We start from the raw sequence: 18700 nt of genomic DNA, 5'->3' as shown, positions 1-18700 counted from the left end.
GAGATTATTTTAAATTTGCCCGACTGCGCCCTCATGTGACTAAACCACGGTAGTTTTATTTTGGGATGGGGTTAGATTCATAGCTGTTAAAGCCAGAAGGGACCATTCTGATAGTCTAGTCTGAGCTCCTCAGTTGGAAGGTGTTCGGTAGGACAGACCCAACATGGGGTTTTTGGTTGTTTTTTTTGAAAGCTACAAACCAGGTTTCATTAAATGATTTTTTAAAATGGAAATACAGTTTAAGTAGTGAACAACATTGCCCCATGAACTCTGCAACCCAGGGACCCTGCACCCTGCCCAGGGAAGAGCAGAGGGTGGAACTCACTGTTCTTGTTTCATTATCCAAAACCAGTGAAAAACAAGAAGCAAATAAGCACAGATGAGGAAATGTTTGGCATTATTCCTTCCTGCTTTAATGACAGTTGCAAATAATTCACAGGTAAGGGAATTTGTCAGGATCAAATTAAACAGGAAATCATTGTGTCCTTTTAAGGCAAGAGTCTCCAAATTGTCTGACGAAGGACAGCATTGGCTACTTGCCAGAAGTCTAAGGTTTCCAGCATACTGCATAAAATGGAGAGGATTGCAGCCAACCCCATCTCTGATAGAGGTGAAGACCTCCACAAGACCACATATCCCAGCATGCAATGCTCCATCTTGATCTGAAAAGCAGCTGCAAGATGCATGTAGAATTCCAGCCACTTAGAGATGACCTGGTGGGCTGGAAGGGGTTTTGATGCTGGTTTTTCACCTTAGAAATATCAGGAATGTCAAGTCTGCTCTCACCTGGAGATCCTGGAGCTGTATCAAGAGCACATTTAGCAAGAGCCCTCCTGCCTTCTTTGACAAGTGAGGAGTGAGACAAAGCTCTCGCCCCCAGGCGGTCAGTTAGTCATGGAAATTAAAGATTTGTTCAAAAATAAAATAAAATAAAATAAAGAGCTTTATTTAACCAGTCTAAGATCTGTACTCTCCCGAACACTCAGCTTTCACTGCCTTGAGTCTGGTGAGAGTGTCATTCCACTAGTTCTCCAGTCACCAGACTCTGGCAGGGCAGACAAGACCTGTATTTGTAGTGTAAAAACAAGCAGTGAAGAACTTCTCCATCATCTAGAAGCCAGATGTATTGAGAAGTCCATTGCAGGGCACCTTTAAGCCCAGAGTTATTCCTTATGTAGTGCTAAAGCTCACAGGATGCATCCTTTAGCCCTCCTGAGGTCCTTAGGGCACTGGATTTTTAAATGTCTAAAGAGGAAACGCTAATCTAGTAAATATTTCCATAGCAAGCGATTACCATTAGCTGCCGGGCCCTCCTGTAATGGGCATATCCCACCCTTACTACACTGCAGGGGGATATTCCAGTTGCACTCAGTTTACACCCTGCAACGAAGTCTGGAGTGCCCTGAATTAAGCAGATTTAAATTGATGAAAAGTAACAGTCAGCACCCGCCTGTACATTTACCTGTCCTCTGGGCCTGAGCCTCAGAATTACCCACCCCACCCGAGAGCCCTGTGCCATCGCTTTGGCCTGGCTCCTGGGAGCCAGTATTAACCTCTCCTGTCTCCACCTCCACATATGGCTGCTGTGTCAGGGCAGGGTGCAAGTCCCGAGTCCAGTGAGGATCGGAGGCTCTTACCTGGGATGGAATGGCCCACACAATACTGCACAGCAGTTGGTGAGGATACTCTTATGGCTGTAGGGATTGGCAAACTCTGAGCCTCTCTTATTTGACCACGACCCTTTGATCTGCAATTGAAAGGACATAGGCTGATTAGAAAGCGACAGCCTGGCGAGAGGGGATGGAGATGGTCAGTGCACTGCCCAGGTCACACGGGAAGGCGTCTTGGACAGTATCATCCACACATTGCTTGAAAAGCCCAGGACTGAAGTGACAGAAGTGTCCCAAGTCAGGGCAGAGGGGTGTGGAGCTCTGCACTGTGCCCCATAACACGGCTCTCGCTTCCCTGACCTCTAAATCCTCTCCACAGCAGTGCGGCAAGCTGATAGAACGTCCCTGGGCGAGACATAGCTTCCCCCACCCATTGCACCAAGCAACCTTTAGCTGGCCTTCTGCAGCTCGTGTCCTCTCTAGAGCAGTTTGCCCTTCTGCCTTTGCCCAAGCTTAGTCTCAAAGTCGCAATGCCCACTAGTTACACATTTCCCACACCATGTACTACGCATCACACTTTGTCTAGTGGTTGTAAACCCCCCACCCTCCCATCCATCTGTTTCACTTTAGTCATTTCTTGTTTGCCAAATTTAGACTGAAAGCGCTTCAAGGCAGGGGCTTATTTCTGGAAAGCACACAGGGCACTTACGGAGCTAAGCTAACAGCAAGAGGGTTCATAGGCAGCTCTGTTAACGTAAAGAAACCCTTTAGTTTCTTCATGTTGAGCCGCCACAGGAGCCTAGGAAACACTGTTGCCTTGAAATCTTAGTCATGTAAGCTGTAGGAATTAGATGGTGTTCCAGGTCCTACCTCTGCCCCTGAGCCTCGGCCAGCTTGTGTGAGTTTACAGTCACACTTCCCCTTTTTACTTCCTTTCCCCAGCTGCTGTGACAAACAGGCCAGTCAAGCAACATGGGAAACCAACAGACTATGCACCACGGGCTCAGTCACGCGGTGTAACTCCCATTGACTTCAGTGGGAATCTCCACTGTATAACCGAGAGCAGAAATTGCCCCAAAGTGCTGTTAAATGCACTAAGTAAAAGAGTAGAGAAACCATTCTCTCTGAGATAGCAATTGTGTCACTTGTAACAACAAGGTGGTACAAATATTTCAGACAGAAGTGTGATTTTCAAATCCCTTTAAGCAACCAGACAGACACAAACAGCTATGCTATCTAGATACTTATCAGACCCCCATTACAGTAGTATCTCAGCATGTCACAACCTTTAATACATTTACCTTTATAACACCCCTATGTATCAACTCCCTTTCATAGAGGAGTAATCAAGGCAGAGAGAGAGAGACAATGGGACTTGCCCAAGTCACACAGGAAGTCTGTGGCAAGGCAAGAAACTGAGCCAAGTAATGGCCACCCACTCAGCCTCCTTCCTCCCTACTGCTCTCTCCGTGGTCCAAATATTAACAACGGACACATCTAGACTGGGAAACAGGTCATGCTTCAAAACATGTTAAGCTCTCATGTTTTAACTAACACGATTTTAAACAGGACTTTGCATCTAGCGTACCCAAGGTAAGTCTTGTTTACAAATATGTTAGCTGGTTGTGGTCCATCTTAGGGGCAACCCAAAGGTTAAAGGGTATTAGCTAGTATTTTAAAATATGACCTCTTTTCCTAGTCTCCACACAGCCAAGCAACACACACTGCTCTCCCTTTTGAAACCTGTGCACTCTGCCGGTGTGTGCATGCACTGGCATGCTCCGCTGGGCTACTCGAATTAGAGGGTAAACTCTGGGGGCAGCCCAGAGTCTTTAATCTGTCTTTAATCTGCTCTGTAATAAAGTGCCACAAGCACCTAGGGCCTGTCAAGATAACCTCTGACACACTGCTGCAGAGACAGCAACAGAATTTTGGCTGATCTCTTCATTGCTTAGAAAGGAATGGGCTTCATGCCCAGAGCACCTTTCTGGTCCCATTCTATGGAAGGAGAGACACACGGATACTTACGTCTTCATTCGTCGTCAGGTTGGAGGCGACTAGGTAAGTGTGAAAACCTGAGAGGCCCAAAATAGACCAGACTGAGAAAAAACATATCACCAGCTCCAGCACGGTGGAAAGAGAGTCAAGGAAGCCTCCAAGACCACACACACACACACACACACAGAAAGCAAGGAGAGGCCTCAGGCCCAAGTAATGGATGAGTCAGTCACTGGAGGCACTCTCAGCAACTGTGAGGACTCTCAGTGGGGGGCACAAGCACAGGGACTTTGGGAGGGTCATAAAGGGCTCAGCAAGGTGCCCTTGCTTTGAATGGCTGGCTGAGACTCCTAGCAAGGAAATGGACTCTCACCCCTACCCCTTCCATTGGGGAAAAAGGGTCAGCCCTGGCTAGCAAGGAGAGTGCATTCCAGCCAACAAAGCAGGCATGCAGCTTCCGTCCCACTGTCTGTGCTATTCTGCGAGTGCCCATCCAGGGAGAACTCACTACAGCCAATTTAGTCACATCCCCCCTTTTCCCTGTGTCCTCCCACGTGTCAGAAAGGGAGCTTGTTTCCAACCGTCGTCTGTGCATCACCAAGCACATGTACCATGTCTGGCAATGGAGAAAGAGACTGTGTCTTGAACAAAGGGTCTCACCAGCTTGGCTACAGGATCACCACCTCCTCCTGTAAATGCAGAGAAGTCTGCCCTTCCCCCACTGTGGTGTAAGGAGGCTACGTGCATTAGGGTTTGTAAAGTACAGTGAAATGTCCTGACAGAAGGGGCTGTAAATCAGAGAACACTTTGCAGAGAGCTATAGCTTTAGTATCTCTGCTCCAATACCCTGCAGGGATCCAGCTGTGTCAGTGTACAAAAAGAGGAACAGATGGGAAGGTGCAGGCTCTAAAAGGATATCTCGCTGGTGTTGCCTTCAGAGTGGTGACAAATCCACTTCCCTGAGAGCCTACAAAGCAAACAGGACAAGGTATTGAATTCAAGAAGGCACATTTACATCTCCAGCCAATTTGTCCTGCTTCAAAGTACACACCCATCCCAAAAGGCTTCATGGATCTGCCCAGCTGACTGAGAAACCCCCACAATCTAGATGCTGGTGTGCAGCACGCGCTCCAAGAGGTTCAGGGGCTGAAAAGCAAGCTGCCTTCTATCAGAGGCCATGACTAGACGTAGATGCAATGTACATACACCTCCAACCCACTGCAGCCTTGACATAGTCTGTAACCTACTTGCTATGGAGGGAAATAATCCACTCACCAAAACTCTCAAACTATTTTCTAAAATAAGGTTTACAGTTCACTACTGCAGCCCTCGACCAGTCCATCCAGATGACCTAGCAGTGAAAGGCCCTGGATCTCGCCATCGTCACCTGAGCCATCCATCACCTAGTCTAATACAAACTTAGAGACTGCTTCCCTGTATGTGCTAAGCCAGGTGCCCGTGGTGATGGCCTGAGTTCGCCCTGGCCAGGAGGGTGATGCACGTGTTACTCACAGCAGCCGCAGCACTTACGCAGAGTGAGGTGGGTGACGACACAAGCGAAGATGAAGGCTGTCAGGAAGGAGAGGGAGAGGATGAAGGCGTAGAAGTAGCGATAGTTGCGCTTCCCCACACAGTTGCCTACCCAGGGGCAGTGGTGATCAAACCGCTCTGAAACCAGGCAGCAAGAGAAGGTTATTAGCACATCTTACTCCCCACACCTCACAAATGGGTGAACACTGCAGAGCCTCTGGGAACCTCGGGGCTACAAGCCAGCCCTTTGCCCTATCCTGCCCACCTAAGATTTTAGCCCAGTACCTCTGAATGACAGGACACCATCACTATATTTATATAGTGCTTTGCATTCTGTATACGTGCCCGTCTTTAACTTTATAGGGACACCAACCTTAAAAATCACTTTGCCCGAATACTGATCTAACTGTGGTTTCTTGTAACACCTACAATTACTAAAACTGAAAGACATTAGAGAAAATGCATTTCTATGCCTTCAGTCTGTATACTTTGTAGATTTGACAGAACTGTGGGGACTCAGTTTCACTGTTCCCTTGCATTAGTCATTTCCCCTATTCCTGTGAAGAGAAAAAGTATTTTAAAAGTTAGGAAAATTTGACTGTAAAGCCACAAAGACTGGCAAGGGAACCCAGGGCAGATGCAATATACCTGAAAATACTTCTGACTCTTAAAAGAATGGACTAGATTTCAAGTTGGCAGGGCCCTTTCAACAATAGTAGCACTGCTGGCAAAACACGCACACCGCTTTACCCACCACTGAAATGCAGCCACCTCTGAGGTGAAACATATCAACTCTTTCACAGCTCATGGTAACATAACCTAAGAGTTTAATACAGGACGTGAAGAATATCCTATCCATTTGAAACCGCAGGGGGAATTTAGAATGGCAGAATGAAATTACCCACATGGAAATTTTGCCAAGACACATTGGTTAACACTCCTACGCTAGCAAAAAGAAGTACCAAGCCATCTTTTATAACCACAAGCAGCCAGGACCTCCAACTTAGGTTTCACCCACAAAACTGCAACTCTAGCAGCCCAGCACTGCTTAATACTACGGTGAGGCTTTGGTTCAGAAGGAAGAATGCCAGCTACTAAAACCTGAAGCATCCTGGAGGTCTCCCATTCAAGCAATGCTCAGGCCTAACAAAGCTGGGTGGGGCTGCATCCTGTGCCACCAAGTGACTCTCACTGATGTCAAGCCTCATCCTTGAAAGCCATTCAGTAGTGCCTCAAACTCCCTGTCTTTGAGCTGTCTTCTTTAGAAAGGTGACCTTGAATTTTGTGGCAGTTCTCAGATCAGTAATTTCATCTGTCTCCAAGCTGCCCCAGCATCCACAACTGTTAGTGCAACATGCTGACTGGAACAGAAGGTTGCACCCATAGGTTAATGAATGAATGAATGACAATTAATAAAGTAACAGTGTGCTCAGTGGACCTGCCATTCACCTATACTCCACCATCCTGCCCACACGTCGCACCAGACTGACAGCTTTTTAAACTGCTCCTCCAGAGACTCTAGACTATGCAGGAATCTCACTGCCACACCAATATCTCCTGCTGCATGCCAGTCCCTCTCACATCTGCCAGTTTGGCTGTATCCAACCCTTTTTTTCATCCATTCAGCCTCCAGCTCTCCCTCCCATCTAGCACCAGGTGCCATGGGGCAGAAGGGCTAAGATAGAACATATGCTGGCCCCTCTGCTTCACATTCGCCATGACTGCAACATAGAGTGGCCAAGGGAACAGAGATCCTGCAGCTTTATTTCATACCCAGATGCTTGGCGGTGGGTTTAAATAGGAGATATGCTGCACAATCCTACCTGGTACTGTTGGAGAGGGCATTAGACCACAGCACCTGCTGTATCCTGGCCCACAGGCCACTGTTGGCACAGTACATATCTGTCATTAGTTTGAAGTGTGGAGACGAGAGAGAGATTATTTGATCACAAGTTTGTTATTTAGTTTTCAAGCCCTTTATGGTGAAGCAGAAAGGTTTTTGCTCAAGAGCTTAAACTAGAAGCCCATTTATCTATGCAGATTTCACCTGCTCCTGATCCCCTTGGACTTACCTACACAGTTATCACAGACGCTGCAGTGAGAGGTCCGGGGGGGTCGGAACATTTTGCAGGTATAGCAGTACTTTAATTTCACCACGTATTTGTTTATAACCACTTCCATTGTCCGGGCGGGCGGGCGGTAGGTGGAGGTGCCCATGCTATCTGTGGAGTGAGAGTGAAGTGGGGAGAGTCAGACTCACACGGGCCCATTCCACATGGCACCCCAGCCACCGGGGCCTTGGTCCCCTCTTGCATGGCGCAGCTCCGGCTGGTAAGCACTGTGCGGTGCTCATTCATATCCAAGCTGAACACTGGAGAGGCAGCGTGATGGAGGGGACTGAGATCAAGATGGGAAGCCAGGACCCCCAGAGCTCTAATCTCAACTCTGTCCATTACTCAGAGTGTTATTTAATCTTTGTGCCACAATTTCCCCTTCTGTTCAACAGGGATGACCCTTGCAGGGCTGCTGAAAGGAATTAACGTCAGTCACACTTTGAAAATCAGAGGCACTATATACATAGTAAGCATTAAAGCAGCAGTCTAACACGCCTGCTAACATTAACACATCTCTAGAACACAGAGGAAGGAAGCAAAGCTCCTCTCTAACCGTTCTCAACCAAAGGAAGTAACACGCTGTTAACACACATGTGATTCTTCTACAACCGTTCTGTGCACCAGCAGCACAGCGACAGTTAAGGAGCAGTAGCCTTTGGGGGGCATCGTCATGGGAAGCCCTGTCCTTGCTCCCCATGTCCCCTGAAGCCGGCAGGGGCTCAGCTCCACCAGGTGGCCTGGAGCTCAGGCTTGCAGGCAGGGGCTGGGGCGGCTCAGGCTGGCCCGGGGTCGGCCAGCTGGCCATGGGGAAGGAGGGAAGGAACAGGGGCAGCTTTTGGCTCCGGGCCGCTGGAGATGGGGGTCGCTCAGGGCTCCGCTGGCAGGGCCTCAGGCAGAAGGGGAGTGGCCAGGGAGCTAGCCTTCCTGAAGGGGAGGTTCACCCACCGCCCATGGACAGGGTGGCTTAGGGGCACAGTAGGCTTAGCAGTAGAATTGTGGGCAAGGTGGAGGGGTGATCTCTTGACTGTTTCAGACAGATTCCATTGAAGTTTGATACATACTAGTAGCACAAGTGGAATTTACTTCCTCTAAGGCCATGGTTGGAGATTTTTCAGGACACTGCAAGATACGCTTGTGCACGTAGCCAGAGGGTGCTGACCTGGATGGGTGCAGTGGTGGGAAGGATGGCTTTCGACATTCATGCATGTCACTTTTTTAAAAAAATAAGCCCTTTGATATCACAACAGGGAGAGCACCACACACCCTTTTACGAGGGCTTCAAAAACCTGATTTGACACAGTCAAGCATGTTAAGAATAAAATGAATGGATTGTATTAAGAGCAATAGCTGACATGACAGGTAGTCCCTGCAGTGGGCTAACGGACTAACTACTTCAGGGGATTTTGAAACAGAAAGTGAAGAAGACAGCTAGCTAGTTTTAAAAACCACCCACAAAATGGTTGTCTGGGCAGATACAGAGAAATTATATTTCTCTGATCATTTCCAGCAGTGACAGACTCCAGAAGTCTCACAGTAGCTTTGCTAGAGCATTTGTTACTATGGGTAACACACTACAAAAAGCAGGCCATATATTCTGCACACACACACTTACAGTCATACAGCCATCATAAAAACACAAACATATATTACATTACATCAATGCTTGTCCTCTTATAAGAGCTGTGAATACAGGAGTCCTACTGGGCTAGTGACAAATCCTAGCCCCTAAAAACATTAATTCCCAAATTCATTACCCTAAATTCATGATCTGCAGAATAGATGCCCACTGTAAATACAAGCTCTAACTAGAGATTTTAAGTCAGTTTCAATCAAGAGGAAGATTCCGCTGGATGTGGATATGAGGACTGTTTCAAATTCATTAATAAATTGTAATAGGACTTTATGCTGGGCACTCTGACTCAACTATTTTGGCTATTCGTTTGGCAACATGGTATGAAGATGGGGGCTCAGTATCTAGTCTGCAAGTCAGTTACTGGGATCAGCCACCTATTTCTGAACTCATAAAAGAGGGACAGTCAAATGGGGAATCAAAGAGTGGGTAGTTAGCAGCAGCTGCTATTGAGGGAGTGCTGAGTAGAGTCTTCTGTTGGCTCTGGACTCAGTTGTATGATATGCTTCATTAATATTAAGGCTGGGATTTTCAAAGGAGCCTAAAAGAGTTAAGTACCCAATTCCCACTGAAAAATTCAATGGGCATTGGGCACCTGACTCTCTTAGGTTGCTTTAAAAACCCCAGCCTATAGTTTTATGTATAGGTGCATTGATATTATTGATCAGCACAATGTAAACACAGCACAGTCTGTATAGAACAGCACCCCGACTCCCCTTCGCCCAAGCCTTGGCACAATTACACCTGGGCCGACCTAGCATTATTACAATTGCATTAAAACAAACTGAGACATGCAGCCTTTGAGAACTAGCAGAGAAGAGGGGTCTAAAATGCCTTTTTAGGCAAAATAATCTGGGATCAGTCCCCACTGTCTGCATTTTAACATGAGTGGAGATTTGTTGTGGTTTATCAGAAGCTGCTCTGAAATCCACAGAAGCTATCAGGTGTCTCTAGCAGGGCAGCAAGATACTTTGCACTTGGGTAACACGTGGGGATGTTCTTTGTGGTGTCTAACACACCCACCCCATTTTCTTCACAAGACAGGCTTTCCAACAACCCCATATGAGCGTTTGCCCCCAAAGATGTCAGACAAAGCTTCACAGTCACAAAATCCAGGGGAACTGGTCTCGGATGCTCTGGATGTGGCCTGCAATTAGCAGCGTTACCCAGAACTCCTTCCCAGTGCCAGTTCTAGTCACCAAAACCCATTGAGACAATCAGTCAGAAACAAAACAAGGGCTTTATTTCTCTCTGCTCCTATCAAGACTTTTTATCGGATCTACCAGAACCTAAGTGGGGCTTGAAGAGCTTACTCAACACACACTACGATTAGGCCTACCAACCATGGTGTACTCCCACATCTCCTGCTGTTCAACGAAATAAGCATAAATTCTTAGCACTTACATAGAACGCCACAGCTTCACAAACATTATCTAATTAATCCTCATAGAAGCCCTGAGAAGAAGGGAGGTTGGTATTATATCCATTTTACAGATGGGGAAGCTGAAGCAGTGGTGAACTGACTTCCCCAAAGGCTCAGAGAGTAAGTTTCATAACCAGGGCTAGAACTCAGGGCTTCCCCAATCCCAGCCCTGTGCTTCAACTGCTGTCTGAACCAGCACACCTCTCTCTACTCCACACTCTAGGATGAGAGTAATAGCACAGTATTTAAGAGCACAGTACGCAGCCACTCTGAACTGAGGATTTCCCATACTGGTACTTCAGGCTGAGGTATCTGGTACTCCAAGCTCTCTCTCAATTAACCTCTGTGCTGGGCCAGAGGGACAGTCAAATGGGGAATCAGAGAGTGGGTAGTTAGCAGCTGTGCACACTGTATTCTACTACATACTCCGCTCGTGGGAAGCAAGAAGCAAGCTGAGCTCAATGGCAGGAAGAGCACATAGAGTTGACTGTAGTGTTTGGTACAGTACTTTGTCTGGGAAATTGGTACTGTTGACCAAAAGAGTTTGGGAATCACAGTTTTAAACAGAAGAATAAATTACTTCTAATTCTACATCTCTGAAGATACTCAATCTTGGGACTCAGCTTGCTAGCACTAGACAGGTCAGATAGTCCCCTCCTATTACCACCTGCTCTTTACATTTTTTGCCCTCTGAGATACCGTCAATTGGACACAAGTGTCTGTCCTTAGACTCTACTCCAAATGCCATCTCCAATCAAAACTTTCCCCATCTACTGCTAGGGTGCCAAGACCCAAGAGAGGGACCCCCATATGCCTTTAAAGAATTGGCTTTTTCTAACACATGTGCATGCACAGTCCACAGTAAATGCATGAGAGAAAGGCTCACCAATCCGTTTCTCCAGGTCTGCAGCCTCACTGGGGGTGGCTCTGGGCAGGATACCTGGGTCTCTGAAGCTTGTCTGCAGCAGGCAGCTGATGACAAAGAAGAACAGGACACCCCCGATGATGGGAATGGCCAGGGTCAGGTGACTGGCAAGGAAGGGGCAGCTGTAAATAATTAGACAAACAAGTTTTTTACATTCCCTGCATTCACCCACAAGCACCTCAATCAGCTGCTCTAATGATTACTGTTTATTATTTGAATGGGAGTAGCGCCTAGGAACCCCAACTAACACAGATGATTTTGTCATGAAGATGGGACCCAAGTTTCAGAGCTAGGGAGTCCATCTGAAGAACAAATCATACTTTGTTTCCCAACACTGAAGAGAACGACGGGTTAGAATGTAACAGTCTCCATACAACCACCACACTGCCTGAGTCCTGAATGTACCTTATTGATGTGTGCAGACTCAGGGGAAGAACAGTTCTAGGGTGCTTTTCAATGGAAAGAGCCCCCAGTACTTTACAAACTATATACTCACAGCACCACCGATATGCAGCCACCTCTGGAGTGGCAGGCAACAGCCAGTCATAACACAGCACAATTGTGCGTAGAGTGGGTGCATTTAGGGTAAAGTTATATTTCTTTGGAGATACAGAATTGTATCTCAAAAATCAGTGACACGTTGGGATGTCTCACCTTCTGAGAAAATGACATCAGTGAGGTGTCAAGGCTGAATGAGTTATGTGGGAGCCTTTTATGGACCTTTCTGTACAGATAATGGGTCAAATTCAGCACTACTGCGATTCCATTTGGCCCAATGTGTGAAGCTGAAAGGGAAACTGGCCCTGGTTCTATTCAGATTTGCCATCTATAGATGGCATGGGTGTCCTTCATGCTGCACCAGGGGTTTAAAAAGGGACACATTTCTGTACTAGACGCTGCTGTAACATGAGCCAATGCTCCTCCAAATAGATGACTCTGTTTGAACAGGTACAGAGAGCCATCATTAGTGACTACACATCATGGAGACAAGGGCCCACGTTTGCCCTCAGATGAGCACAATGGGAGGGCAGCCTCAGTCACTCACAGCAAGACAGTTAAAGACTTCTAAGGCACGCAGCTGTTCACATAATGCAGCGCTGCAGTCCCGCTCCCACTCCTCACTCTGCAAAAGGGATTTTACTATTATAAGCACTGATAATCACCCAGACGCCAACCCAGACACGCAAGCTGTCCGACTCCTGGTGTCCATGGACAATAATCAGCCTCACTATACAACGAGGCAGTTCAAAGGGATTAAGAGAACTTTTGTTTCAACTCCCAAACTCAGCTGTTCAGAACAAGACAGCCACCAAACAACAAAACCCCACTGGACTAGAACCAATTCCACCACGCAGTGCAGCCCTGTGCTTTCTTTTTTACAGAGGGACAGAATAGCCTCTGAAGCAGGGTGGATTGATTTAAGTCAAAGTGATTTAAATCCCCGATTTTAATCATGATTTAAACCAGCAAGCAGAAAACCTTGATTTAAATGATCAATTTTAATCATGTTTATACTTTTTAGATATTTTCCTAAAGGAAGGTTGAGTCTCATTGATTGGTAACCTTTAAAACATGTTGATTTACAACTAAATATAACCTTAACACTAAATTTGCTGCTTCTTTTTACCAACCAGGAGAATACACATTTATTTAAGAAATTATATAGTTTAACTTACATTTATTCAGATTTTTAATTTTTACATTTTTATGTTAGAAAATGGTGAATAATGCATTTATTATTTGCCAGATGATGGTTAATTTCTTTTACTTGTGATTTGTGTCCAGCTCTGTTTGGATGGAAATTCAATTTAAAATACACAAAAATAGCATTTAATTTTTGTATGAAATAAAACTACCTTAAATGTGCAGGACACATAAGAAAAAAGTTTATCAAAACATGTTTTGCATCTCAAACTCATTTATTAAACAACGGAAATATCTGTAGTTAGTGAACTGAACTGATTGTTTTTAATATCATGTCCTTCAAGATGTTAGAACTCTCTCATAACTAGTTTCTTTACTGATAGATCAGAAAAAGAAAACAAGCTTTTCCGCTTCTTCAACTCTCAGTTGGTTTTGTAACAGTGAATGAACTAGTCATTGAACTGAACTAAATGAATAAACCGAAATGATAAAAATATTCTCTCTGCACCTGCAGAAGCTACTGTTGATTTAACACTTCAACAAACCCTGGTTCCAGGTGCTTACACAGCGACTTACCCCATGAACTGGTGGAACTTTCTTTAGAAGTTGGCAGGAGACATGTACTAAATTTTTTTATTTAATTTTTAAATGATGTTAATAGAGTATGATAAATTTAGGCCTTAACATAGGCTAACAATTTTTAATTTGATTTAAAAAGTGTATTATTTAAAACTAAACCTGTATTTAATTTAAAGCAAAATTCCAATTGTAATAAAGCTCTCCCACCCCAGACAGGAAAGGACTTGGGGAAAATGGAAAGGGGGCTGGGGACACCAGAGTTCCCCCTCCTCAGACAAAGGGAATAAGTGGAGTGAGGGTTCCTAGAGCTTCCCCTCTCCAGAAAGTGGAGTGATCTGGAGACGAGTGGGTTACCAACCCACAGAACCCCCTCCATAGACAAGAGATGATGCGGGGTCGGGTTGTAGAAGGATGTTGGGGACGCCAGAGCTCCCCATGCCCAGGCAGAAAATTATTTGAGGGGGTAAGAGAGCTAGTGATGCAGAGCTTCCCCTGCTCAGGCAGGGTGTGACTGGGGGCCAGGGACGTTTGGGCAGGGGGTGGTTCGCTGGAGAGCCAGGGTGTCTGGGCAAGGAGTGGAGGGGTGATTGGGGGGCAGGATCCCGGGCCAGTGGGGTGATGGACCAGGGCAGAGAATGGGTGAAGTAGCTAGGGCTCACAGGCGGGAGGGTTGGGAGGCGGAGGATAACGGGATAGTTGGGGAGACAGGGTCCCCTGGCAATCCATTTGAAGAGCAAGGGGTGATGAGGTGGTTTGGGAGCTAGGTTCCCAGGCAGATGCACAGGACGGGTTGGCCCCAAGCAGTGCATTGGGAGGGACAGGGAATGATGGGGTGGTTTGGGGGCTGGATTCTGGGCTAGTGAGGGGTGGGCAGGGCCCCACAGGCGGGGGGCCCCGGGCAGAGGGCGGGATGCAGGTGTAGGGGATAAGGGGGCGGGGGGCCGAGCAGAGGCCGGTTCAGGGTTAGGGGCGGCCCCCAGGCAGAGGTGGGTTGCAGGGGGTCGGGGTGGGCCCCCGGGCAGAGGCGGGTTGCAGGGGGTCGGGGTGGGCAGAAGCGGGTAGCGGGGGTACGGGACGGGGGTGGGCAGAAGCGGGTAGCGGGGGTATGGGACGGGGGGGGCAGAAGCGGGTTGCGGGGGTACGGGACGGGGGGGGGCAGAAGCGGGTTGCGGGGGTACGGGACGGGGGGGGGCAGAAGCGGGTTGCGGTGTTGGGGATAAGGGGGCGGGGGACCCGAGCAGAGGCCGGTTCGGGGTTAGGGGCGGCCCACGGGCAGAGGCGGGTTGCGGGGGTAGGGGGGGGGGGGGCTGGGCAGAAACGGGATGGGGGGTAGGGGGGCCCCGGGAAGAGGCGAGGGTGTCAGCCCGGGGCAGAAGCGGGTTGCGGGAGTACGGGGGGATGGGGGGGGGGGCCCGGGCAGAAGCGGGGGGTGTCAGCCCAGGGCAGAAGTGGGTTGCGGGGGGGCCCCCGGGGCAGAAGCGGGGGGTGTCAGCCCAGGGCAGAAGCGGGTTGCGGGGGGGCCCCCGGGGCAGAAGCGGGGGGTGTCAGCCCAGGGCAGAAGCGGGTTGCGGGGGGGCCCCCGGGGCAGAAGCGGGGGGTGTCAGCCCAGGGCAGAAGCGGGTTGCGGGGAGGCCCCCGGGGCAGAAGCGGGGGGTGTCAGCCCAGGGCAGAAGCGGGTTGCGGGGGGGCCCCCGGGGCAGAAGCGGGGGGTGTCAGCCCAGGGCAGAAGCGGGTTGCGGGGGGGCCCCCGGGGCAGAAGCGGGTTGCGGGGGTACGGGGGGGGGCCCGGGCAGAGGCGGGTTGCAGGGATAGGGGGGTTGGGGGGGGGCCCGGGCAGAGGCGGGTTGCAGGGATAGGGGGGTTGGGGGGGGCCCGGGCAGAGGCGGGTTGCAGGGATAGGGGGGTTGGGGGGGGCCCGGGCAGAGGCGGGTTGCAGGGATAGGGGGGTTGGGGGGGGCCCGGGCAGAGGCGGGTTGCGGGGGTGGGGGGGCCCCCGGACAGAAGCGGGGGGTGTCAGCCCGGGACAGAAGCAGGTTGCGGGGATGGGGGGGGGGCCCGGGCAGAGGCGGGTTGCGGGGATGGGGGGGGGGCCCCGGGGCAGAGGCGGGTTGCGGGGATGGGGGGGGGGCCCCGGGGCAGAGGCGGGTTGCGGGGATGGGGGGGGGGCCCGGGGTAGAGGCGGGTTGCGGGGATGGGGGGGGCCCGGGGTAGAGGCGGGTTACAGGGATGGGGGGCGGGGGGGCCCCGGGCGGAGGCAGGGGCGGGGCGGGGGATAAGGGGGCGGCGGGCCCCAGACTCACTCGAAGGCGAAGAAGAGGCCGCTGGTGGCCAGGATCAGCCCCAGCGTGAGGGCGAAGACGCCGCTGTGCCGCGCCAGCATGAGGCGCCCGCCGCAGTAGAAGCGGTTGCGGCCCGGGAACGCCTCCCACTTGCGGCGCGGGGCGCGCGCCGGCGGCTCCGGGGCGGGGGGCGGCGGGCCCGGGGGCGCGGCGGGGGCGCCCGGGGGGATCTGCCGGTACTCGCACGCCTTCATGGCGCCGCCAGGCCCCGCCGCGCCGAGCCGCGGCCGCCACCCGCCCGCGCTCGCTACGGGGACGTGTCCGCTCCGCCCCCGTGCCCCGGCCGCGCCGCCCAGGGAGCGGGCCCCGGCCGGCCTCCCGCCGCAGCGCCCCCCGCCGGCCCCGCGGCGCCCTTCGCCCCGCGCCGGCCCCCCTCCCCCCGCAGCCCCCCAACCCCTCACCCCACACCCCGTACCCCCACAGCCCCCCAACCCCCTCCCCATCACCTCACACCGCGTCACCCCACAGTCCCCCAACCCCTCACCCCACCGCCCCCCAACCCCTCACCTCACACCCCGTACCCCCACACCCCCCTAACCCCCTCCCCCATCACCTCACACCCCCTCCCCCCGCAGCCCCCCAACCCCCTCCCCATCACCTCACACCCCGTCACCCCCCCACCCTCACCCCGCAGCCCCCCTACCCGTCACCCCACAGCCCCTCCCCCCACAGCCCCTCCCCCATCACCTCACACCCCGTCACCCCACCGCCCCCCAACCCGTCACCTCACACCCCGTACCCCCCCTCAGCCCCCCAACCCCTCACCCCACCGCCCCCAACCCCCCTAGCCCCCTCCCCATCACCTCACACCCCCTCCCCCCGCAGCCCCCCAACCCGTCACCCCACACCCCGTACCCCCACAGCCCCCCAACCCCCTCCCCATCACCTCACACCCCGTCAACCCACAGCCCCCCAACCAGTCACCTCACACCCCGTACCCCCCGCAGCCCCCCCAACCCCTCCCCATCACCCCACACCCCCCAACCCCTCACCCCACTGCCCCCCAACCCCTCACCACACACCCCGTACCCCCACAGCCCCCCAACCCCCTCCCCATCACCTCACACCCCGTCACCCCACAGCCCCCCAACCCCTCACCTCACCGCCCCCCAACCTGTCACCCCACACCCCGTACCCCCACACCCCCCCAACCCCCTCCCCATCGCCTCACACCCCGTCCCCCCCACACCCCCAACCCCTCACCCCATCGCTCCCAACCCCTCACCTCACACCCCGTACCCCCACACCCCCCTAAACCCCTCCCCCATCACCTCACACCCTGTCACCCCACTGCCCCCCAACCCGTCACCTCACACCCCGTACCCCCTACAGCCCCCCAACCCCTCCCTCCGCAGCCCCCCAACCTGTCACCTCACACCCTGTACCCCTCTCCCACCGCAGCCCCCCAACCTGTCACCCCACACCCCGTACCCCCACAGCCCCCAACCCCCTCCCCATCACCTCACACCCCGTACCCCCACACCCCCAACCCCTCACCCCATCGCTCCCAACCCCTCACCTCACACCCCATACCCCCACACCCCCCTAACCCCCTCCCCATCACCTCACACCCCGTCACCCCACAGCCCCCCAACCAGTCACCTCACACCCCGTACCCCCACAGCCCCCAACCCCTCCCCATCACCCCACACCCCCAACCCCTCACCCCACAGCCCCCCAACCCGTCACCACACACCCCATACCCCCACAGCCCCCCAACCCCCTCCCCATCACCTCACACCCCGTCACCCCACCGCCCCCCAACCCCTCACCACACACCCCGTACCCCCTACAGCCCCCCAACCCCTCACCCCGCCGCCCCAACCCGTCACCCCACACCCCGTACCCCACATCCCCAACCCCTCCCCCCACAGCCCCCCAACCTGTCACCTCACACCCTGTACCCCTCTCCCACCGCAGCCCCCCAACCTGTCACCCCACACCCCGTACCCCCACAGCCCCCAACCCCCTCCCCCATCACCTCACACCCCGTACCCCCCACACCCCCAGCCCCTCACCCCGCAGCCCCCCAACCCGTCACCTCACACCCACTCCCCGCAGCCCCCCAACCCGTCACCGTGCACCCCGTACCCCACACAGCCCCCAACACCTCAGCTCCCAACCCCCTCCCCTCGTACCCCCTCACAGCCCCCCAACCCGTCACCCCGCAGCCCCCTCACCCATCACCTCACACCCCATACCCCCACCGCCCCCCAACCCGTCACCCCTCACCCTTACCCCCCACACCCCCAACCCCTCCCCCCGCAGCCCCCCAACCTGTCACCTCACACCCTGTACCCCTCTCCCACTGCAGCCCCCCAACCTGTCACCCCACACCCCGTACCCCCACAGCCCCCCAACCCCCTCCCCCATCACCTCACACCCCGTACCCCCCACACCCCCAACCCCTCACCCCGCAGCCCCCCAAGCCGTCACCTCACACCCCATACTCCCCGCAGCCCCCCAACCCGTCACCCTGCACCCCGTACCCCACACAGCCCCCAACACCTCAGCTCCCAACCCCCTCCCCTCGTACCCCCTCACAGCCCTCCAACCCGTCACCCCGCAGCCCCCTCACCCATCACCTCAGACCCCATACCCCCACCGCCCCCCAACCCGTCACCCCACACCCCATACCCCCCACACCCCCAACCCCTCCCCCCGCAGCCCCCCAATCCGTCACCTCACACCCCGTACCCCCCCACCGCCCCCAACCCCTCACCCCGCAGCCCCCCTACCCGTCACCCCACACCCCCTCCCCCATCACCTCACACCCCGTACCCCCCACACCCCATACCCCTCACCCCACCACCCCAAGCCCGTCACCTCACACCCCCCAACCTGTCACCTCACACCCCGTACCCCCTCACAGCCCCCAACCCGTCACCCCACTGCCTGTACCCCCCAC

At 53.1% G+C, this 18700-nt stretch overlaps 1 protein-coding gene across 27 annotated transcripts in view; it reads right to left on the bottom strand.

Moving 5' to 3' along the window:
• ZDHHC18 (zinc finger DHHC-type palmitoyltransferase 18) overlaps positions 1 to 16057 on the bottom strand; it is a 52335-nt gene extending 36278 nt beyond the window's left edge. For 8 of the 27 annotated variants that reach the window (XR_005222809.2, XR_005222808.2, XR_005222807.2 and 5 more), the window contains exons 1-7: positions 15754 to 16051; positions 11192 to 11352; positions 7211 to 7360; positions 5139 to 5276; positions 4527 to 4575; positions 3639 to 3741; positions 1638 to 1747 (exon numbers count right to left, since the gene is read on the bottom strand). Coding sequence is in view for 14 of the 27 variants with exons in the window: in XM_037881835.2 (XP_037737763.1) it covers positions 1638 to 1747; positions 3639 to 3741; positions 4527 to 4575; positions 5139 to 5276; positions 7211 to 7360; positions 11192 to 11352; positions 15754 to 15986 (944 nt within the window). In the remaining 13 variants the exon portion in view is untranslated. Of the gene's footprint in view, positions 1 to 786; positions 876 to 1637; positions 1748 to 3638; positions 3742 to 4526; positions 4576 to 5138; positions 5277 to 7210; positions 7361 to 11191; positions 11353 to 15753 lie in introns of all 27 variants that reach the window. The other 19 variants (XR_006286582.1, XR_006286579.1, XR_006286581.1 and 16 more) reach the window with 9 other exon arrangements.
• Between the last annotated feature and the right edge of the window lie 2643 nt (positions 16058 to 18700).

This window comes from Chelonia mydas, chromosome 19 (assembly GCF_015237465.2).
Source record: "Chelonia mydas isolate rCheMyd1 chromosome 19, rCheMyd1.pri.v2, whole genome shotgun sequence".
NCBI classification, from domain to species: domain Eukaryota; kingdom Metazoa; phylum Chordata; order Testudines; family Cheloniidae; genus Chelonia; species Chelonia mydas.
This window is presented reverse-complemented; position numbering and strand designations above follow the sequence as displayed.